Source organism: Oncorhynchus kisutch, unplaced genomic scaffold, assembly GCF_002021735.2.
Source record: "Oncorhynchus kisutch isolate 150728-3 unplaced genomic scaffold, Okis_V2 Okis01b-Okis20b_hom, whole genome shotgun sequence".
Taxonomy (NCBI): domain Eukaryota; kingdom Metazoa; phylum Chordata; class Actinopteri; order Salmoniformes; family Salmonidae; genus Oncorhynchus; species Oncorhynchus kisutch.
This window is the reverse complement of record NW_022261978.1, coordinates 14,700,450-14,725,052: the sequence shown is the minus strand read 5'-3', so window position 1 is coordinate 14,725,052 and position 24,603 is coordinate 14,700,450. Positions and strand designations below refer to the sequence as shown.

At 35.5% G+C, this 24,603-nt stretch overlaps 2 protein-coding genes across 6 annotated transcripts in view; both read left to right on the top strand.

The window, feature by feature from the left end:
• Positions 1 to 938, top strand: part of LOC116358802 (Fc receptor-like protein 5) — a 33,155-nt gene extending 32,217 nt beyond the window's left edge. Inside the window, exon 8 of the mRNA XM_031811004.1 lies at positions 449 to 938. Within this exon, the coding sequence (XP_031666864.1) occupies positions 449 to 471 (23 nt within the window). The 3' untranslated portion in view covers positions 472 to 938. The remainder of the gene's footprint in view (positions 1 to 448) is intronic.
• Positions 939 to 999: 61 nt separating this feature from the next.
• The window catches only part of LOC109887236 (eukaryotic translation initiation factor 3 subunit A), a 36,830-nt gene continuing 13,226 nt past the window's right edge, over positions 1,000 to 24,603 (top strand). For 4 of the 5 annotated variants that reach the window (XR_004206580.1, XR_004206581.1, XR_004206582.1 and 1 more), the window contains exons 1-4: positions 1,000 to 1,274; positions 18,087 to 18,434; positions 18,644 to 18,946; positions 23,766 to 23,888. Coding sequence is in view for 2 of the 5 variants with exons in the window: in XM_031811593.1 (XP_031667453.1) it covers positions 1,205 to 1,274; positions 18,087 to 18,434; positions 18,644 to 18,946; positions 23,766 to 23,888 (844 nt within the window). In the remaining 3 variants the exon portion in view is untranslated. The remainder of the gene's footprint in view (positions 1,275 to 18,086; positions 18,435 to 18,643; positions 18,947 to 23,765; positions 23,889 to 24,603) is intronic. The other variant, XM_031811594.1, reaches the window with a different exon arrangement.

Genomic DNA, 24,603 nt, shown 5'->3' with positions numbered 1-24,603 from the left:
CATGTTGTAAAGTGTTGATAACTGTAGGTCTGATTGAACCATGTTGTAAAGTGTTGATAACTGTAGGTCTGATTGAACCATGTTGTAATGTGTTGATAACTGTATCTCTGATTGAACCATGTTGATTGACAGGTGACTAACCCTACTGACTATGTAATACTGTATATCTCTAAGTAACTAAACACAGTATTTCTGTGTGATTGACAGGGGTTAAACCCTACTGATTCTATGCCATGTAATACTGTATATCTCTAAGTAACTAAACATAGTATTTCTGTGTGATTGACAGGGGTTTAACCCTACTGATTCTATGCCATGTAATACTGTATATCTCTAAGTAACTAAACACAGTATTTTCGTGTGATTGACAGGTGACTATCCTTACTGATTCTATGTAATACTGTATATCTCTAAGTAACTAAACACAGTATTTCCGTGTGATTGACAGGTGAGCGTTTTGAAGAACAGTGAGGCTGAGAAACACCTGATCACCATGACAACAGAATGGAACACACAACATTCTAATTCTGGACCTGTTGTTTACACCCAAAACATTTCTTCTTCTCCTGGCCCATAATAGTGGCATTTAAAAATATATATATATATGATTTTTCTTATTTTAAGGTGTTTCAATATATGTTGTGTTGTATAATTCATTCAGCAGCAGTCCTTTTAAATGGGTAATCTGCAGATCAAAAATACAAAACACCCAGCCACTGTTTTGGTAAACAGCTGTGTAACCTATACAACGACGTGTGTTTTTGTTCCTGACATTGATATGACTACGACTATCTGAGAATATAACTGATTGATTTGAATTTACAAGTAATATATTGCCTCGTGTTTTTTTATTTTTCAATTTAACATCTAGATACTATCTGACATTTTGTAACATAAATGAATTTCCTCATTCCTGTATGAATAAACATCAAAACCACTAGCTGGCTCTCTTTCTCCGTGCTTCCATAACCAACTCAACTCACTGTGAAACAAAGTGAAAGGAACTTTTTGTTTCACTCTTCTACTTGCCGTTCTTGCTTGAACACGTTTGTGTCGCATTTAATTGTTATGTTTGTCCGAGATTATGTTCCTATGAGGCTTTTGGGCTTTTTTTCCCGGGTTTACTGACCGGAACTCAGTTTTATTTTCCTATTACAAACAGCTTTTAGCAACAATATATTAAAAACTATAAAAAACATGTGAAATGAAGACGTCAGCAGCTTGTTGTTTCGGGGGAATTATTCTGTGCATCGGGCTTTCATTGAGAGCAACAGGTAGGTTTAAACTTTAATTATAGTTTTTAATTCCGATACCATAGAAATTGTATTAAAACCAGCACTTGTTTTTATTAAACACTCCCGTTGATTTTCGGCCCCATCGTCAAAAAGACAGAACGACATGTTTTTGATTTCCTTACGCTCACAACGTAAGTAAATACTCTGTCCAGCGTCATGTCTGGAGACCATTCCAATGCGACAGGTGTCGTTGACAACAAACCTTGGTTACTTTCCAAACACTTAACAGACACACCCTCACTTCTGATGACGAGTTTACACTTGCAAGGGGAGGGAGGAAGGAGAAGGCCTATTCTGTTTACAAATTTACGAAGAAGACTGAAAAGTAGTATTTTTTATGTATACAGTAACTAAGATGCTGTGTTACAGGTCTGCTCTGACTGTACACGTTTATTGCTCTATTTAGGTATTAACATATTTCCAAGTGAGAAAAGGTCTTAGGAACGTGTATTTGTAAAACATTTTTTGGGGTGATCAGTTTTCATATGCACTTAAAATATTAGGTACCCTTAAATTTAAATTATTATTTTGTATTTTATTTCTCAGAATAGTTCCTGATTACACTAAAGAGCGTTTTTGGTCTCTCTTACGACAGAGAACCCTTGGTTTGGTCTTGAACATAATTTTCTGTTCAGTTGAATTTCAAAAGCCGGATAACGTCTAGCTCAGAGTTGATGGAATGAGCTATTTTCACTTTAAATTGACTTAAATGGTACAGATCTCGTTTCCTTACATTCACTGCTCCTACAGCTATTCCTTTTATATAATCTTTGTTGTTTTGTCTTTGTCTATAGTTTCTCTTAATGCTTGGGGGGGATACGAATCTATGTCACAAGCACAAGGCCTTATTTTTATTTGCTAAACAATTTCGAACAGATGTTTGCTTTTCTTTTTCAAGTCTCACTCAATTTCGTCTGAGGCCAACTTCTGGAGGTCACAGTGGGGCAACGATAGTTGTCTTTCCCATGGATCTGAACGCTCTGCTGGTGTTGAATGAAAAATACCTCTGGTGGTAATATTCTACACTCTGTGACCCCTCTGGTGGTAATATTCTACACTCTGTGACCCCTTTGGTGGTAATATTCTACACTCTGTGACCCCTTTGGTGGTAATATTCTACACTCTGTGACCCCTTTGGTGGTAATATTCTACACTCTGTGACCCCTCTGGTGGTAATATTCTACACTCTGTGAACCCTTTGGTGGTAATATTCTACACTCTGTGACCCCTCTGGTGGTAATATTCTACACTCTGTGACCCCTTTGGTGGTAATATTCTACACTCTGTGACCCCTTTGGTGGTAATATTCTACACTCTGTGACCCCTTTGAACTGGGAGCTCTTTAAATTTGAGATCTTGCTAAAACCAGAAGAGCTGAGGAGGAACAGGTGATCATTAAGGTAACGCCCCGTTCTCAGAGGTCCCCAGCCAGCCTCTCGGGGGAGGAGAAGATGGAACTGATGGAGTTACAAAATCAACTGGATAATAGAGATGGATTCAAATCAACTGGATAATAGAGATGGATTATAATCAACTGGATAATAGAGATGGATTCAAATCAACTGGATAATAGAGATGGATTAAATCAACTGGATAATAGAGATGGATTAAATCAACTGGATAATAGAGGGAGATTAAAATCAACTGGATAATAGAGATGGATTAAATCAACTGGATAATAGAGATGGATTAAATCAACTGTATAATAGAGATGGATTAAATCAACTGGATAATAGAGGGAGATTAAATCAACTGGATAATAGAGGAAGATTATAATCTACTGGATAATAGAGATGGATTATAATCAACTGGATAATAGAGGTGGATTATAATCAACTGGATAATAGAGGGAGATTATAATCAACTGGATAATAGAGATGGATTAAATCAACTGGATAATAGAGATGGATTAAATCAACTGGATAATAGAGGGAGATTAAAATCAACTGGATAATAGAGGGAGATTATAATCAACTGGATAATAGAGATGGGTTAAATCAACTGGATAATAGAGGGAGATTATAATCAACTGGATAATAGAGGGAGATTAAATCAACTGGATAATAGAGATGGATTAAAATCAACTGGATAATAGAGATGGGTTAAATCAACTGGATAATAGAGGGAGATTATAATCAACTGGATAATAGAGGGAGATTAAATCAACTGGATAATAGAGATGGATTAAAATCAACTGGATAATAGAGGGAGATTATAATCAACTGGATAATAGAGGGAGATTAAATCAACTGGATAATAGAGATGGATTAAAATCAACTGGATAATAGAGGGAGATTAAAATCAACTGGATAATAGAGATGGATTAAATCAACTGGATAATAGAGGGAGATTAAAATCAACTGGATAATAGAGGGAGATTATAATCAACTGGATAATGGAGATGGATTAAATCAACTGGATAATAGAGGGAGGTTAAAATCAACTGGATAATAGAGGGAGATTAAAATCAACTGGATAATAGAGATGGATTAAATCAACTTGATTATAGAGGGAGATTATAATCAACTGGATAATAGAGATGAATTAAATCAACTGGATAATAGAGATGGATTAAATCAACTGGATAATAGAGATGGATTAAATCAACTGGATAATAGAGGGAGATTAAAATCAACTGGATAATAGAGATGGATTAAAATCGACTGGATAATAGAGATGGATTAAAATCAACTGGATAATAGAGATGGATTAAATCAACTGGATAATAGAGGGAGATTAAAATCAACTGGATAATAGAGATGGATTAAATCAACTGGATAATAGAGATGGATTAAATCAACTGGATAATAGAGATGGATTAAAATCAACTGGATAATAGAGATGGATTAAAATCAACTGGATAATAGAGATGGATTAAATCAACTGGATAATAGAGGGAGATTAAAATCAACTGGATAATAGAGATGGATTAAATCAACTGGATAATAGAGATGAATTAAATCAACTGGATAATAGAGATGGATTAAATCAACTGGATAATAGAGGGAGATTAAAATCAACTGGATAATAGAGATGGATTAAAATCGACTGGATAATAGAGATGGATTAAATCAACTGGATAATAGAGGGAGATTAAAATCAACTGGATAATAGAGATGGATTAAATCAACTGGATAATAGAGATGGATTAAATCAACTGGATAATAGAGATGGATTAAATCAACTGGATAATAGAGATGGATTAAATCAACTGGACAACAGAGATGGATTAAATCAACTGGACAACAGAGATGGATTAAATCAACTGGATAATAGAGATGGATTAAAATCAACTGGATAATAGAGATGGATTATAATCAACTGGATAATACAGATGGATTAAATCAACTGGATAATAGAGGGAGATTAAAATCAACTGGATAATAGAGATGGATTAAAATCAACTGGATAATAGAGATGGATTATAATCAACTGGATAATAGAGATGGATTAAAATCAACTGGATAATAGAGATGGATTAAAATCAACTGGATAATAGAGGGAGATTAAAATCAACTGGATAATAGAGATGGATTAAATCAACTGGATAATAGAGGGAGATTAAAATCAACTGGATAATAGAGGGAGATTATAATCAACTGGATAATAGAGATGGATTAAATCAACTGGATAATAGAGGGAGATTAAAATCAACTGGATAATAGAGGGAGATTAAAATCAACTGGATAATAGAGATGGATTAAATCAACTGGATAATAGAGGGAGATTATAATCAACTGGATAATAGAGGGAGATTAAAATCAACTGGATAATAGAGATGGATTAAAATCAACTGGATAATAGAGGGAGATTATAATCAACTGGATAATAGAGATGGATTAAATCAACTGGATAATAGAGATGGATTAAAATCAACTGGATAATAGAGATGGATTAAATCAACTGGATAATAGAGATGGATTAAATCAACTGGATAATAGAGATGGATTATAATCAACTGGATAATAGAGATGGATTCAAATCAACTGGATAATAGAGATGGATTAAATCAACTGGATAATAGAGATGGATTAAATCAACTGGATAATAGAGGGAGATTAAAATCAACTGGATAATAGAGATGGATTAAATCAACTGGATAATAGAGGGAGAATAAATCAACTGGATAATAGAGGAAGATTATAATCAACTGGATAATAGAGATGGATTATAATCAACTGGATAATAGAGGTGGATTATAATCAACTGGATAAAAGAGGGAGATTATAATCAACTGGATAATAGAGATGGATTAAATCAACTGGATAATAGAGATGGATTAAATCAACTGGATAATAGAGGGAGATTAAAATCAACTGGACAATAGAGATGGATTAAATCAACTGGATAATAGAGATGGATTAAATCAACTGGATAATAGAGGGAGATTAAAATCAACTGGATAATAGAGGGAGATTATAATCAACTGGATAATAGAGATGGGTTAAATCAACTGGATAATAGAGGGAGATTATAATCAACTGGATAATAGAGGGAGATTAAATCAACTGGATAATAGAGATGGATTAAAATCAACTGGATAATAGAGGGAGATTAAAATCGACTGGATAATAGAGATGGATTAAATCAACTGGATAATAGAGGGAGATTAAAATCAACTGGATCATAGAGGGAGATTATAATCAACTGGATAATAGAGATGGATTAAATCAACTGGATAATAGAGGGAGTTTAAAATCAACTGGATAATAGAGGGAGATTAAAATCAACTGGATAATAGAGATGGATTAAATCAACTTGATTATAGAGGGAGATTATAATCAACTGGATAATAGAGATGGATTAAATCAACTGGATAATAGAGATGGATTAAATCAACTGGATAATAGAGATGGATTAAATCAACTGGATAATAGAGGGAGATAAAAATCAACTGGATAATAGAGATGGATTAAATCAACTGGATAATAGAGATGGATTAAATCAACTGGATAATAGAGATGGATTAAATCAACTGGATAATAGAGGGAGATTAAATCAACTGGATAATAGAGGAAGATTATAATCAACTGGATAATAGAGATGGATTATAATCAACTGGATAATAGAGGTGGATTATAATCAACTGGATAATAGAGGGAGATTATAATCAACTGGATAATAGAGATGGATTAAATCATCTGGATAATAGAGATGGATTAAATCAACTGGATAATAGAGGGAGATTAAAATCAACTGGATAATAGAGATGGATTAAATCAACTGGATAATAGAGATGGATTAAATCAACTGGATAATAGAGGGAGATTAAAATCAACTGGATAATAGAGGGAGATTATAATCAACTGGATAATAGAGATGGGTTAAATCAACTGGATAATAGAGGGAGATTATAATCAACTGGATAATAGAGGGAGATTAAATCAACTGGATAAAGAGATGGATTAAAATCAACTGGATAATAGAGGGAGATTAAAATCAACTGGATAATAGAGATGGATTAAATCAACTGGATAATAGAGGGAGATTAAAATCAACTGGATAATAGAGGGAGATTATAATCAACTGGATAATAGAGATGGATTAAATCAACTGGATAATAGAGGGAGATTAAAATCAACTGGATAATAGAGGGAGATTAAAATCAACTGGATAATAGAGATGGATTAAATCAACTGGATAATAGAGATGGATTATAATCAACTGGATAATAGAGATGGATTCAAATCAACTGGATAATAGAGGGAGATTAAAATCGACTGGATAATAGAGATGGATTAAATCAACTGGATAATAGAGGGAGATTAAAATCAACTGGATAATAGAGGGAGATTATAATCAACTGGATAATAGAGATGGATTAAATCAACTGGATAATAGAGGGAGATTAAAATCAACTGGATAATAGAGGGAGATTAAAATCAACTGGATAATAGAGATGGATTAAATCAACTTGATTATAGAGGGAGATTATAATCAACTGGATAATAGAGATGGATTAAATCAACTGGATAATAGAGATGGATTAAATCAACTGGATAATAGAGATGGATTAAAATCAACTGGATAATAGAGATGGATTAAATCAACTGGATAATAGAGATGGATTAAATCAACTGGATAATAGAGATGGATTAAATCAACTGGATAATAGAGGGAGATTATAATCAACTGGATAATAGTGGGAGATTAAAATCAACTGGATAATAGAGGGAGATTATAATCAACTGGATAATAGAGATAGATTAAATCAACTGGATAATAGAGGGAGATTAAAATCAACTGGATAATAGAGATGGATTAAATCAACTGGATAATAGAGGGAGATTATAATCAACTGGATAATAGAGGGAGATTAAAATCAACTGGATAATAGAGATGGATTAAAATCAACTGGATAATAGAGATGGATTAAATCAACTGGATAATAGAGGGAGATTAAAATCAACTGGATAATAGAGATGGATTAGAACTTACATATTTATGCATAACCATTACCAAGGATCAGAAGTCTAGATGCTTAATACATTTTAACCCTCTTATTAAAAAAAACAGAAGAAGCTAAATCAATGGGGCTACAGAGGGACTTATCTTTAAAAGGTAGAGTCCTAATAACCAAGGCTATCTCTAGACTAACATATGCCCCTCTATCTTTATATCTTGATGGTAAAATAAGCAAGGAGATAGATCAGATGCTTTTCAACTGTCTGTGGAGAAACCCGTTCCATTATAGGAAAACTGTTGTAATGAACACTTATGGTGGGCTGAATACATTATAGGAAAACTGTTGTAATGAACACTTATGGTGGGCTGAATACATTATAGGAAAACTGTTGTAATGAACACTTATGGTGGGCTGAATACATTATAGGAAAACTGTTGTAATGAACACTTATGGTGGGCTGAATACATTATAGGAAAACTGTTGTAATGAACACTTATGGTGGGCTGAATACATTATAGGAAAACTGTTGTAATGAACACTTATGGTGGGCTGAATACATTATAGGAAAACTGTTGTAATGAACACTTATGGTGGGCTGAATACATTATAGGAAAACTGTTGTAATGAACACTTATGGTGGGCTGAATACATTATAGGAAAACTGTTGTAATGAACACTTATGGTGGGCTGCATTGTAAATAATACTTTTAAGATCAAGTGGATAAAACAATTCCTCAGAAGACTTCTATGTGGAATTGTATTCCTCATCATGTCTTCTCTACTTTTGGGGGCCTTTCTTACATTATAATATTGACAAAGTCCCTGCTTTCCATCTGCAGGTTTTCTTGTCGTGGTCCTTAATTTATAAACACAGATTTCTCCACACAGATATTTTATATGAAGTAATCGGGACATATTGTATTAAAATACTTCTTTGTTTTCAGAATATTGGTTGTGAAATAATATCCTATTGGAGCCAACTGGTAAATGCAGCGGGTCTTTTACTCAGTTATAAGGAATTCTGATCACTTTACAAGGTCCCTGTAACACCTAAAGATGTTTTGTTTTAGATTCCTCCGGTGTTGCTGTATTATTCAGGAACCTGTCAAGACCCTCAGAGCTTCAGAGCTCCATTGACCCCTCAGAGCTTCCATTGACCCTGTTGACTCATCGGTAGGGTCATTGCCTCATGGGTCTCCCGGTCGCGGCCGGCCCAGGTACCCAGCATCTGTAGCAACGCAGTTTGCACTGCGATGCAGTGTCTTAGACCGCTGCGCCACCCGGGAGCCCCCATACACAAAGTTTTTAATGCTTATCAATTGCCTTGCACAAAGTATCAAAATACAAAATTACTACTTAAACCTGTTTTGTCTGAGATCCCGCTAACAGGATCGATATGACAACAGCCAGTGAAAGTGCAGGGCGCCAAATTCAAACAACAGAAATCTCATTAAATCTCATTCAAATTCCTCAAACATACAAGTATTTTACACCATTTTAAAGATTTTAAAGATACACTTCTTGTTAATCCCACCACAGTGTCTGATTTCAAAAAGGCTTTACGACGAAAGCAAACCATGCAATTATGTTAGGTGAGTGCCTAGTCACAGAAAAACACAGCCATTTTTCCAGCCAAAGTGAGGAGTCACAAAAAGCAGAAATAGAGATAAATGAATCACTAACCTTTGATGATCTTCATCAGATGACACTCATGGGACTTCATGTTACACAATACATGTATGTTTTGTTCGATAAAGTTCATATTTATATAAAAAAAATCTCAGTATTATGCGTTATGTTCAGTATTTCCAAAACATCCAGTGATTTTGCAGAACCACATCAATTTACAGAAATACTCATAACAAACATTGTTAAAAGATACAACTGTTATGCTGTAACAGCTTTCTTCCTGGGAAGGAAGAGTGGGAAGAGTGTTAAACATCTTTAATAAAGACGAATACCGAGAACACTACAAATATACAAAACAATAAATGTGAAAACTGAAACAGTCCTGTGTGGTGAAACAAACACAGACACGGAAATTATCACCCACAAACCCCAACACAAAACAAGCTACCTAAATATGGTTCCCAATCAGAGACAATGTCTAACACCTGCCTCTGATTGAGAACTATATCAGGCCCAAACACAGAAACAGACAAACTAGACACACAACATAGAATGCCCATCCAGCTCCCGTCCTGACCAACACTAAAACGAGGAAAACACACAAGAACTATGGTCAAAACGTGACATATGCATGAAACTTCAGATAAACTTCTACTTAATGCAACCGCTGTGTCAGATTTCAAAAAAGCTTTACCGAAAAACCTTACCAGGCAATATTCTGAGTACAGCACTCAGAGACCAAAACAGCCAAACAGATATCTGCCATGTTGTGTAGTCAACAGAAGTCAGTAATAGCATTATAAATATTCACTTACCTTTGATCTTCATCAGAATGCACTCCCAGGAATCCCAGTTCCACATAAATGTTTGATTTGTTCGATAAAGTCCATCATTTATGTCCAAACACCTCTTTTTTGTTCATTCATTGTATTTTAGCCCAGTAATCCAAATTCATGACGTGCGAGCAGACGAGCAGACGAAAAGTAAAAAAAGTTACATTACAGTCCGTAGAAACATGTCAAATGAAGTATAGAATCAATCTTTTGGATGTTTTTATCATAAATCTTCAATAATGTTCCAACTGGATAATTCCTTTGTCTGTAGAAATGCAATGGAAAGCAAGCTAACTTTCAAATGAACACGTGTGGTCAGCTAATGGCTGCCAGATCTCTGATTCAATCCCCTCTCATTCGCCCCCACTTCACAGTAGAAGCATCAAACAAGGTTCTAAAGACTGTTGACATATAGTGGAAGCCTTAGGAAGTGCAATATGACCCCATAGACACTATATTTGATAGGCAATGAGTTGAAAAACTACAAACCTCAGATTTCCCACAGGTTTTCGCCTGCCATATGAGTTCTGTTATACTCACAGACATCATTCAATCAGTTTTAGAAACGTCAGTGTGTTTTCTATCCAAATGTACTAATACTATGCATATCTTAGCTTCTGGGACTGAGTAGCAGGCAGTTTACTCTGGACACATCTGGGCACCTTATTCATCCAAGCTACTCAACACTGCCATCTGGGACAGAGTAGCAGGCAGTTTACTCTGGGCACCTTATTCATCCAAGCTACTCAATTCTGCCTCAGTCATAAGATGTTAAACAGTACTCTAAAATATTTTTATTTAAATGGTAATTTAATGTTTTGAGCACAGAAACAATGAGAAAATATGGATAAATAAATAATGAAATGTTAATTATGGAAAGCAGTCCATGCTTTCATCTGCCAGAGAGTCAATGCCCCAATTGGCCCGAGCACCAAGTAATACATTTAGGCCAGACCGGAATCGGTGCAATAAAATGCAAATGAATTACTGCAAATTTAAAAAATTTATTAAAAATCCTACAATATGATTTTCTGGATTTTTGTTTTAGATTCCGTCTCTCACAGTTGAAGTGTACAGACCTCTATATGCCTTGTAAGTAGGAAAACTTGCAAAATCGGCAGTGTATCAAATACTTGTTCTCCCCACTGTATGTGTATTTTAGCAAGCTAGCTTCATACTTTTCTCTTAGATGCTGAAAATACAGCCTTTTTGGTTACATTTGACACATCGCGGAGAGTTTAACACGTGACTACAGTTTGCATTGAATTGTGGGTCAAAGTTGTTCACTCGCTCCCTCGAGCTAAATCGAGGGTCAAGAGGGGTCCAACGTTTGTGAATTGGACCTCCACTTAAGATGGAAATCGAACTACATCCGGTTTCGACCAGACACAGACACACACAGACAGATACACACAGACACACACAGACACAGACACAGACACAGACACAGACACACACAGACACAGACACACACAGACACACACAGACACAGACACACACACAGACAGACACACACAGACACACACAGACATACACAGACACACCCTAAAAGGAAACATCAATCAGAGCCACCAGCGCAACTCAGACATATTTATCCTTTTCCAACTCAGACATATTTATCCTTTTCCAACTCAGACATATTTATCCTTTTCCAACTCAGACATATTTATCCTTTTCCAACTCAGACATATTTCTCCTTTCCTAAAAACATAGTCAACATTATTATTATCAAATGAATTGACCAGGAACGTTTGAATAGGGGGGAGAGAGACAGCTATACTATCACTAGAGACGTATGCCTTATTCCACAGGATGTGTCTTTCCAAACAGTTTTTTCTTTTAACTAAGGAAGCCTGGAGGTTTTTACTTCAACGTCTAGACGATAAAAGGCCACAATGATCATTTGTGCTTGGTTGCCAGATCCTTCAGATAGTATTCATACCCTTTGACTCATTCCACATCTTGTGTTACAGTTTGAATTTAGAATGGTGCCTGAAGGAAACGAGGGCTGTTTTATGGGCTCCTGACCAATCGTGACCCAGCACCGCTTTTCAGTCATATGTAGCAACATTTTAAATGGTGTTTTTACATTAGTTAAAATGAAAAGCAGAGACTCAGAGCTACAAAATTGTATTTCATACACTGCAGTTAAGGAACAATGGGGAAAGTCATTCTGCTTTGAATGTTGATAAACTTGTAACTCTACTTCTGAGAAAATGGCGCTTGAATGTTTTGGAGCACCTACTGGGGAGCTCTTCTTTGTCTACACTCATTCAGCAACGTTCACACCCTCTTAAGCCTTAGCCCCACCCATTCAGCAATGTTCACACCCTCTTAAGCCTTAGCCCCACCCATTCAGCTACGTTCACACCCTCTTAAGCCTTTAGCCCCACCCATCTCTTTAAGGATTCACATGTGAGGCCATGTGCTAAACAGAGGGAGTAGTGTAGTAAACAACCAAAGATTAAGACTAAAAGTGGTGAAAGTAGTAGACTACAATAAGGAAAAACTCCAGGTTAAAACACACTTTATCTAGTCCTTGGTCAATATCCTGACTTTGGTGCAGGTCATGTTGTTCTTCACATTACCATCTCTGGTAAACACACACTATATCAAATCAAATACACGTTTATTTGTCACATGTGCAGGATACAGGAGGTGTAAACTGTACAGTGAAATGGTTACTGGCATAGTAGTAACAAAAAACAGAACGTGTCCATATATTAAAACAAGAACAACAATGCCAGTAGAGAAAGAGGAATACAAGAACAATATAAATAACCATATCAGTGATACTGGTGATAGATGAGGTAGTTACAGTTGAAGTCGGAAGTTTACATACACCTTAGCCAAATATTTTTAAATTCAGTTTTTGACACTGTGTGCTCGCGTTATAAGGGGACATCGGCAGACTTGATCCTCTGTCAATTAGTAGACGACATGAGAAACATTTTCACAGAAATACTGAAAGTAACAAAAATGCAGTTTTCATGTTCTAGTATCAAAACAGACATACAGTCATTAAACCAAGTGGAAACCAGCCTGTTGCTGAAGCGGTTTGTGTTTTTCTTTTGGGCTCCTAATCCCCGACAAATCTTTTTTTTCTGGGTGCCACATCCACGAGTGCATAAATTCTCGTGGACATTTTTTCGACTTCACAAATTTTCTCACGCCGAAACCAGATGAGATACATAGCTAGTTAAATCGGAGCTTAAAAGCCTAAAATATGACATTATCAACGTCAGAGTAGACTGTTTTTTTTGTGACTTTACCCTTTTTTTGTGACTTTACCCTTTGCCAAAGTTTTAAAAAATTGATAAGGAGTGCAACGGCGAATTGAGTTAATGCGCACACGCACACGAAAATATGCAAATAAATGCTAGAACGAGCCAATAGGATCTCACTAGCACGATTTTTGGCTCTGCCCACCTCCTTGCTTGTTCTGCCCACAATTATTAATTTTCTCCCATTGGAAACAACAGGCTGTGGTCTATCTTCGTCAGGCTGTGGGTAACTGGCGCATGGAATCAGGCGCAGGAGAGCAGAGATCAGTATAGTCAGGTCATTTATTCCACGAACAGCACCAGGATAAAACAAATACTAAAGGTGCGTGAAATAACCGGTCACTCATAAATAACGGGCGTAGCAACGAACCCGGCAAACAATACCAGCCAACAACGACCTGAACAATATATACAAACAATACCAGCCAACCAGTAACGACCTGAACATTATATACAAACAATACCAGCCAACAACGACCTGAACATTATATACAAACAATACCAGCCAACAACGACCTGAACATTATATACAAACAATACCAGCCAACAACGACCTGAACATTATATACAAACAATACCAGCCAACCAGTAACGACCTGAACATTATATACAAACAATACCAGCCAACAAGTAACGACCTGAACATTATATACAAACAATACCAGCCAACAACGACCTGAACAATATATACAAACAATACCAGCCAACAACGACCTGAACATTATATACAAACAATACCAGCCAACAACGACCTGAACGATATATACAAACAATACCAGCCAACAAGTAACGACCTGAACAATATATACAAACAATACCAGCCAACCAGTAACGACCTGAACATTATATACAAACAATACCAGCCAACAAGTAACGACCTGAACATTATATACAAACAATACCAGGCAACAACGACCTGAACATTATATACAAACAATACCAGCCAACAAGTAACGACCTGGACATTATATACAAACAATACCAGCCAACAAGTAACGACCTGAACAATATATACAAACAATACCAGCCAACAACGACCTGAACATTATATACAAACAATACCAGCCAACAACGACCTGAACAATATATACAAACAATACCAGCCAACAACGACCTGAACATTATATACAAACAATACCAGGCAACAACGACCTGAACATTATATACAAACAATACCAGCCAACAACGACCTGAACATTATATACAAACAATACCAGCCAACCAGTAACGACCTGAACATTATATACAAACAATACCAGCCAACCAGTAACGACCTGAACATTATATACAAACAATACCAGCCAACCAGTAACGACCTGAACATTATATACAAACAATACCAGCCAACAACGACCTGAACATTATATACAAACAATACCAGCCAACCAGTAACGACCTGAACATTATATACAAACAATACCAGCCAACAACGACCTGAACATTATATACAAACAATACCAGCCAACAAGTAACGACCTGAACATTATATACAAACAATACCAGCCAACAACGACCTGAACAATATATACAAACAATACCAGCCAACAACGACCTGAACAATATATACAAACAATACCAGCCAACAAGTAACGACCTGAACATTATATACAAACAATACCAGCCAACAACGACCTGAACATTATATACAAACAATACCAGCCAACCAGTAACGACCTGAACATTATATACAAACAATACCAGCCAACAAGTAACGACCTGAACATTATATACAAACAATACCAGCCAACAAGTAACGACCTGAACATTATATACAAACAATACCAGCCAACAACGACCTGAACAATATATACAAACAATACCAGCCAACAACGACCTGAACATTATATACAAACAATACCAGCCAACCAGTAACGACCTGAACATTATATACAAACAATACCAGCCAACAACGACCTGAACATTATATACAAACAATACCAGCCAACAACGACCTGAACATTATATACAAACAATACCAGCCAACAACGACCTGAACATTATATACAAACAATACCAGCCAACAACGACCTGGACATTATATACAAACAATACCAGCCAACAACGACCTGAACAATATATACAAACAATACCAGCCAACCAGTAACGACCTGAACATTATATACAAACAATACCAGCCAACCAGTAACGACCTGAACAATATATACAAACAATACCAGCCAACAAGTAACGACCTGAACATTATATACAAACAATACCAGCCAACAAGTAACGACCTGAACATTATATACAAACAATACCAGCCAACAACGACCTGAACGATATATACAAACAATACCAGCCAACAACGACCTGAACGATATATACAAACAATACCAGCCAACCAGTAACGACCTGAACATTATATACAAACAATACCAGCCAACAAGTAACGACCTGAACATTATATACAAACAATACCAGCCAACAAGTAACGACCTGGACATTATATACAAACAATACCAGCCAACAACGACCTGAACATTATATACAAACAATACCAGCCAACAACGACCTGAACATTATATACAAACAATACCAGCCAACAAGTAACGACCTGAACAATATATACAAACAATACCAGCCAACAAGTAACGACCTGAACAATATATACAAACAATACCAGCCAACAACGACCTGAACATTATATACAAACAATACCAGCCAACCAACAACGACCTGGACATTATATACAAACAATACCAGCCAACAACGACCTGGACATTATATACAAACAATACCAGCCAACAACGACCTGAACATTATATACAAACAATACCAGCCAACAACGACCTGAACATTAAATACAAACAATACCAGCCAACAACGACCTGAACATTATATACAAACAATACCAGCCAACAACGACCTGAACAATATATACAAACAATACCAGCCAACAACGACCTGGACATTATATACAAACAATACCAGCCAACAACGACCTGAACATTATATACAAACAATACCAGCCAACAACGACCTGAACATTATATACAAACAATACCAGCCAACAACGACCTGAACATTATATACAAACAATACCAGCCAACAACGACCTGAACATTATATACAAACAATACCAGCCAACAACGACCTGAACAATATATACAAACAATACCAGCCAACCAGTAACGACCTGAACATTATATACAAACAATACCAGCCAACAAGTAACGACCTGAACATTATATACAAACAATACCAGCCAACAACGACCTGAACATTATATACAAACAATACCAGCCAACAACTACCTGAACATTATATACAAACAATACCAGCCAACAAGTAACGACCTGGACATTATATACAAACAATACCAGCCAACCAGTAACGACCTGAACATTATATACAAACAATACCAGCCAACCAGTAACGACCTGAACATTATATACAAACAATACCAGCCAACAAGTAACGACCTGAACATTATATACAAACAATACCAGGCAACAAGTAACGACCTGAACATTATATACAAACAATACCAGCCAACCAGTAACGACCTGAACATTATATACAAACAATACCAGCCAACAACGACCTGAACATTATATACAAACAATACCAGCCAACAACGACCTGAACATTATATACAAACAATACCAGCCAACCAGTAACGACCTGAACATTATATACAAACAACACCAGGCAACAACGACCTGAACATTATATACAAACAATACCAGCCAACAACGACCTGAACATTATATACAAACAATACCAGCCAACAACGACCTGAACATTATATACAAACAATACCAGCCAACAACGACCTGAACATTATATACAAACAATACCAGCCAACAACGACCTGAACATTATATACAAACAATACCAGCCAACAACGACCTGAACATTATATACAAACAATACCAGCCAACAACGACCTGAACATTATATACAAACAATACCAGCCAACCAGTAATGACCTGAACATTATATACAAACAATACCAGGCAACAACGACCTGAACATTATATACAAACAATACCAGCCAACAACGACCTGAACATTATATACAAACAATACCAGCCAACAAGTAACGACCTGAACAATATATACAAACAATACCAGCCAACAAGTAACGACCTGAACATTATATACAAACAATACCAGCCAACAAATAACGACCTGAACATTATATACAAACAATACCAGCCAACAAGTAACGACCTGAACATTATATACAAACAATACCAGGCAACAACGACCTGAACATTATATACAAACAATACCAGCCAACAAGTAACGACCTGAACATTATATACAAACAATACCAGCCAACCAGTAACGACCTGGACATTATATACAAACACGCACACCAACATGGGGGAAACAGAGGGTTAAATAATGAACATGTAATTGGGGAATAGAAACCAGGTGTGTAGAAAACAAAAGACAAAACAAATGGAAAATGAAAAGTGGATCGGCGATAAGCTAGAAAGCTGGTGACGTCGAACGCCGCCCGAACAAGGAGAGGGACTTCGGCGGAAGTCGTGACACTCTCGGGTTAGTTATAACAACATTAGCTAACGTTAGCATGCTAGCGGTAGCTAAGACTCTTGTCAGTAGAGGGCGCACATAAGGAGAAAATTCAAGTATTTCATTCACCGTGTCATTTTGTTTTTTTCTCCAGGGTCGTCTCAGATTCAACTTGTCGGTTCAGCTGATCCAGTCGTTGCCTTGGCTGGTGACGACGTCATACTACCATGTTACCTGGAACCCAACGTCAGTGCTGTGGACATGATGGTGGAGTGGACAAGATCTGACCTGAAAACTCAAAGGGTCCATCTTTACCGTGAAGGTCGAGACTCCAACGGTGAACAGCTTCCGTCCTACAGGGGAAGAACAACACTGTTTAAAGAAGAACTGAAGAACAGCAATGTCTCCTTAAAACTGACCGGAGTTACTCTCTCTGATGCTGGAGACTACAAGTGCTTCATTCCAATACTGACCAGGGAAACAACCATTCCACTCATAGTTGGTAAATCATAAATACTGGAGTAGACAAGTGTTCAGAGGTTTCTGAGTACAATCATAGCTCTATAAGCTGAAAGGGGAAATGATTGTGTCTGTTTTTATCTTGTATCTGTGTAGGTGCTGTATCTCAGCCAGTGATCTCTGTTTTATCTTTTATCTGTGTAGGTGTTGTATCTCAGCCAGTAATCTCTGTTTTATCTTGTATCTGTGTAGGTGCTGTATCTCAGCCAGTGATCTCTATTAATGGAACCAAAGACTGGGGGGTGGTCCTGAAGTGTGACACCGGAGGCTGGTACCCACAGCCTGAGCTTGAGTGGTTGGACAGTCATGGAAACGTCCTCTCTGCTACTGAACCCACTGAGACAAGCAACTCAACAGAGACCGAGATTAACCCTGAGGGTCGCTACACCGTGAGACGATATGTCACCATCCGGAACACTGTCAACAACAGGTTCACCTGTAGAGTTGTACAGCCGCAGATCAACCAGACAAGGGAGACACAGATTCATGTCCCAGGTGAGGTTTTCATTGGTTAACCCACGTACCTGAGACCTTTTCATTAGATAGACTAGTGGAAAAGATCGGGTTTCCAATAGGATGACCTTGATGGTCTAAGCTGTTTTGAGTTGTATTATGTTATACATTATAATTTACTCCCTGTCATACAGTAGATTTATAGGTGTTATAATGTGTTATAATGGTTCTACCTGTCATACAGTAGATATATAGGTGTTATAATGTTTCTACCTGTCATACAGTAGATATATAGGTGTTATAATGTGTCATAATGGTTCTACCTGTCATACAGTAGATATATAGGTGTTATAATGTGTTATAAGGGTTCTACCTGTCATACAGTAGATATAGGTGTTATAATGGTTCTACCTGTCATACAGTAGATATATAGGTGTTATAATGGTTCTACCTGTCATACAGTAGATATACAGGTGTTATAATGGTTCTACCTGTCATACAGTAGATATATAGGTGTTATAATGGTTCTACCTGTCATACAGTAGATATATAGGTGTTATAATGTGTTATAATGGTTCTACCTGTCATACAGTAGATATATAGGTGTTATAATGGATCTACCTGTCATACAGTAGATATATAGGTGTTATGTGTTATAATGGTTCTACCTGTCATACAGAAGATATATAGGTGTTATAATGGTTCTACCTGTCATACAGTAGATATACAGGTGTTATAATGGTTCTACCTGTCATACAGTAGATGTATAGGTGTTATAATGGTTCTACCTGTCATACAGTAGATATATAGGTGTTGTAATGTGTTATAATGGTTCTACCTGTCATACAGTAGATATATAGGTGTTATAATGTGTTATAATGGTTCTACCTGTCATACAGTAGATATATAGGTGTTATAATGTGTTATAATGGTTCTACCTGTCATACAGTAGATATATAGGTGTTATAATGTGTTATAATGGTTCTACCTGTCATACAGTAGATATATAGGTGTTATAATGGTTCTACCTGTCATACAGTATATATATAGGCGTTATAATGTGTTATAATGGTTCTACCTGTCATACAGTAGATATATAGGTGTTATAATGTGTTATAATGGTTCTACCTGTCATACAGTAGATATATAGGTGTTATAATGTGTTATAATGGTTCTACCTGTCATACAGTAGATATATAGGTGTTATAATGTGTTATAATGGTTCTACCTGTCATACAGTAGATATATAGGTGTTATAATGGTTCTACCTGTCATACAGTATATATATAGGCGTTATAATGTGTTATAATGGTTCTACCTGTCATACAGTAGATATATAGGTGTTATAATGTGTTATAATGGTTCTACCTGTCATACAGTAGATATATAGGTGTTATAATGTGTTATAAGGGTTCTATCTGTCATACAGTAGATATACAGGTATTATAATTGTTCTACCTGTCATACAGTAGATATATAGGTGTTATAATGTGTTATAATGGTTCTACCTGTCATACAGTAGATATACAGGTGTTATAATGGTTCTACCTGTCATACAGTAGATATATAGGTGTTGTAATGTGTTATAATGGTTCTACCTGTCATACAGTAGATATATAGGTGTTATAATGTGTTATAATGGTTCTACCTGTCATACAGTAGATATATAGGTGTTATAATGTGTTATAATGGTTCTACCTGTCATACAGTAGATATATAGGTGTTATAATGTGTTATAATGGTTCTACCTGTCATACAGTAGATATATAGGTGTTATAATGGTTCTACCTGTCATACAGTAGATATATAGGTGTTATAATGTGTTATAATGGTTCTACCTGTCATACAGTAGATATATAGGTGTTATAATGTGTTATAATGGTTCTACCTGTCATACAGTAGATATATAGGTGTTATAATGTGTTATAATGGTTCTACCTGTCATACAGTAGATATATAGGTGTTATAATGGTTCTACCTGTCATACAGTAGATATATAGGTGTTATAATGTGTTATAATGGTTCTACCTGTCATACAGTAGATATATAGGTGTTATAATGGTTCTACCTGTCAATAAGTATATATATAGGCGTTATAATGTGTTATAATGGTTCTACCTGTCATACAGTAGATATATAGGTGTTATAATGTGTTATAATGGTTCTACCTGTCATACAGTAGATATACAGGTGTTATAATGGTTCTACCTGTCATACAGTAGATATATAGGTGTTATAATGTGTTATAATGGTTCTACCTGTCATACAGTAGATATATAGGTGTTATAATGGATCTACCTGTCATACAGTAGATATATAGGTGTTATGTGTTATAATGGTTCTACCTGTCATACAGAAGATATATAGGTGTTATAATGGTTCTACCTGTCATACAGTAGATATACAGGTGTTATAATGGTTCTACCTGTCATACAGTAGATGTATAGGTGTTATAATGGTTCTACCTGTCATACAGTAGATATATAGGTGTTGTAATGTGTTATAATGGTTCTACCTGTCATACAGTAGATATATAGGTGTTATAATGTGTTATAATGGTTCTACCTGTCATACAGTAGATATATAGGTGTTATAATGTGTTATAATGGTTCTACCTGTCATACAGTAGATATATAGGTGTTATAATGTGTTATAATGGTTCTACCTGTCATACAGTAGATATATAGGTGTTATAATGGTTCTACCTGTCATACAGTAGATATATAGGTGTTATAATGTGTTATAATGGTTCTACCTGTCATACAGTAGATATATAGGTGTTATAATGTGTTATAATGGTTCTACCTGTCATACAGTAGATATATAGGTGTTATAATGTATTATAATGGTTCTACCTGTCATACAGTAGATATATAGGTGTTATAATGGTTCTACCTGTCATACAGTAGATATATAGGTGTTATAATGTGTTATAATGGTTCTACCTGTCATACAGTAGATATATAGGTGTTATAATGGTTCTACCTGTCATACAGTATATATATAGGCGTTATAATGTGTTATAATGGTTCTACCTGTCATACAGTAGATATATAGGTGTTATAATGTGTTATAATGGTTCTACCTGTCATACAGTAGATATATAGGTGTTATAATGTGTTATAAGGGTTCTATCTGTCATACAGTAGATATACAGGTATTATAATTGTTCTACCTGTCATACAGTAGATATATAGGTGTTATAATGTGTTATAATGGTTCTACCTGTCATACAGTAGATATACAGGTGTTATAATGGTTCTACCTGTCATACAGTAGATATATAGGTGTTATAACGTGTTATAATGGTTCTACCTGTCATACAGTAGATATATAGGTGTTATAATGGTTCTACCTGTCATACAGTAGATATATAGGTGTTATAATGTGTTATAATGGTTCTACCTGTCATACAGTAGATATATAGGTGTTATAATGTGTTATAATGGTTCTACCTGTCATACAGTAGATATATAGGTGTTATAATGTGTTATAATGGTTCTACCTGTCATACAGTAGATATAGGTGTTATAATGGTTCTACCTGTCATACAGTAGATATATAGGTGTTATAACGTGTTATAATGGTTCTATCTGTCATACAGTAGATATACAGGTGTTATAATGGTTCTACCTGTCATACAGTAGATATATAGGTGTTATAATGGGTCTACCTGTCATACAGTAGATATATAGGTGTTATAATGTGTTATAATGGTTCTATCTGTCATACAGTAGATATACAGGTGTTATAATGGTTCTACCTGTCATACAGTAGATATATAGGTGTTATAATGTGTTATAATGCTTCTACCTGTCATACAGTAGATATATAGGTGTTATAATTTGTTATAATGGTTCTACCTGTCATACAGTAGATATATAGGTATTATAATCGTTCTACCTGTCATACAGTAGATATATAGGTGTTATAATGGTTCTACCTGTCATACAGTAGATATATAGGTGTTATAATGGTTCTACCTGTCATACAGTAGATATATAGGTGTTATAATGGTTCTACCTGTCATACAGTAGATATATAGGTGTTATAATGTGTTATAATGGTTCTACCTGTCATACAGTAGATATACAGGTGTTATAATGGTTCTACCTGTCATACAGTAGATATATAGGTGTTATAACGTGTTATAATGGTTCTACCTGTCATACAGTAGATATATAGGTGTTATAATGGATCTACCTGTCATACAGTAGATATATAGGTGTTATAATGGTTCTACCTGTCATACAGTAGATATATAGGTGTTATAATGGTTCTACCTGTCATACAGTAGATATATAGGTGTTATAATGTGTTATAATGCTTCTACCTGTCATACAGTAGATATATAGGTGTTATAATTTGTTATAATGGTTCTACCTGTCATACAGTAGATATATAGGAGTTATAATGGTTCTACCTGTCATACAGTAGATATATAGGTGTTATAATGTGTTATAATGGTTCTACCTGTCATACAGTAGATATATAGGTGTTATAATGTGTTATAATGGTTCTACCTGTCATACAGTAGATATATAGGTGTTATAATGGTTCTACCTGTCATACAGTAGATATATAGGTGTTATAATGTGTTATAATGGTTCTACCTGTCATACAGTAGATATATAGGTGTTATAATGTGTTATAATGGATCTACCTGTCATACAGTAGATATACAGGTGTTATAATGGTTCTACCTGTCATACAGTAGATATATAGGTGTTATAATGGTTCTACCTGTCATACAGTAGATATATAGGTGTTATAATGTGTTATAATGGTTCTACCTGTCATACAGGAGATATGCATGTGTTTTTATGTTGTGTAATGTTATAATGGTTCTTCTCTGTTTCAGACGATATGTTTCCTAGCGTGTGGTGGATTGTTGGTATAATAATACCAGCTGTAGCAGCCATTGCAGCTGTTGTTGTGCTGTTCTACTTTCGCAGAAAACAACGTCATAAACTCAAGAAAGAAGGTAGTTTTTTGTCTTGAACTCTGTGATTGTTACGATCAACTTCTTGGTTTTGTACCATTTTACTTGCTTGTTTCATTTGTCCTGCCATTTTAATTACTGATTTGTTACTATTTATCTGTCATTTTAAGTGTTAAGGTAAAAGGTACTAGGTACTAGTACTAGGTACTAGGTACTAGGTTAAGGTAAAAGGTACTAAGGTACTAAGGTTAAGGTACTGTTAAGGTACTGTTAAGGTACTGTTTCAAATAACATTTTATTTGTCACATGCTTCGTAAACAACAGGTGTAGACTAACACTGAAATGGTCCTTTTCCAACAATGCAGAGTTTCATTTGTCCTGCCATTTTAATTACTGATTTGTTACTATTATCTGTCATTTTAAGTGTTAAGGTACTGGCCTACTGTTTCAAATAACATTTTATTTGTCACATGCTTTGTAAACAACAGGTGTAGACTAACACTGAAATGGTCCTTTTCCAACAATGCAGAGTTAAAGATAACATTTATTTTTGGCTTTGTTCGATGCATTAAAAATAAAAGCAGATTTGCTCGTGGAGCTGCCCTTTAATAAATAATAACATCACCATTATCAACAACAGATCAAAAGGTCAAGGCCTACCTTCAAACTCAGTGCCTCTTTGCTTGACATTGTGGGAAAATCAAAAGAAATCAGCCAAGACCTCAGAAAAAAAATTGTAGACCTTCACAAATCTGGT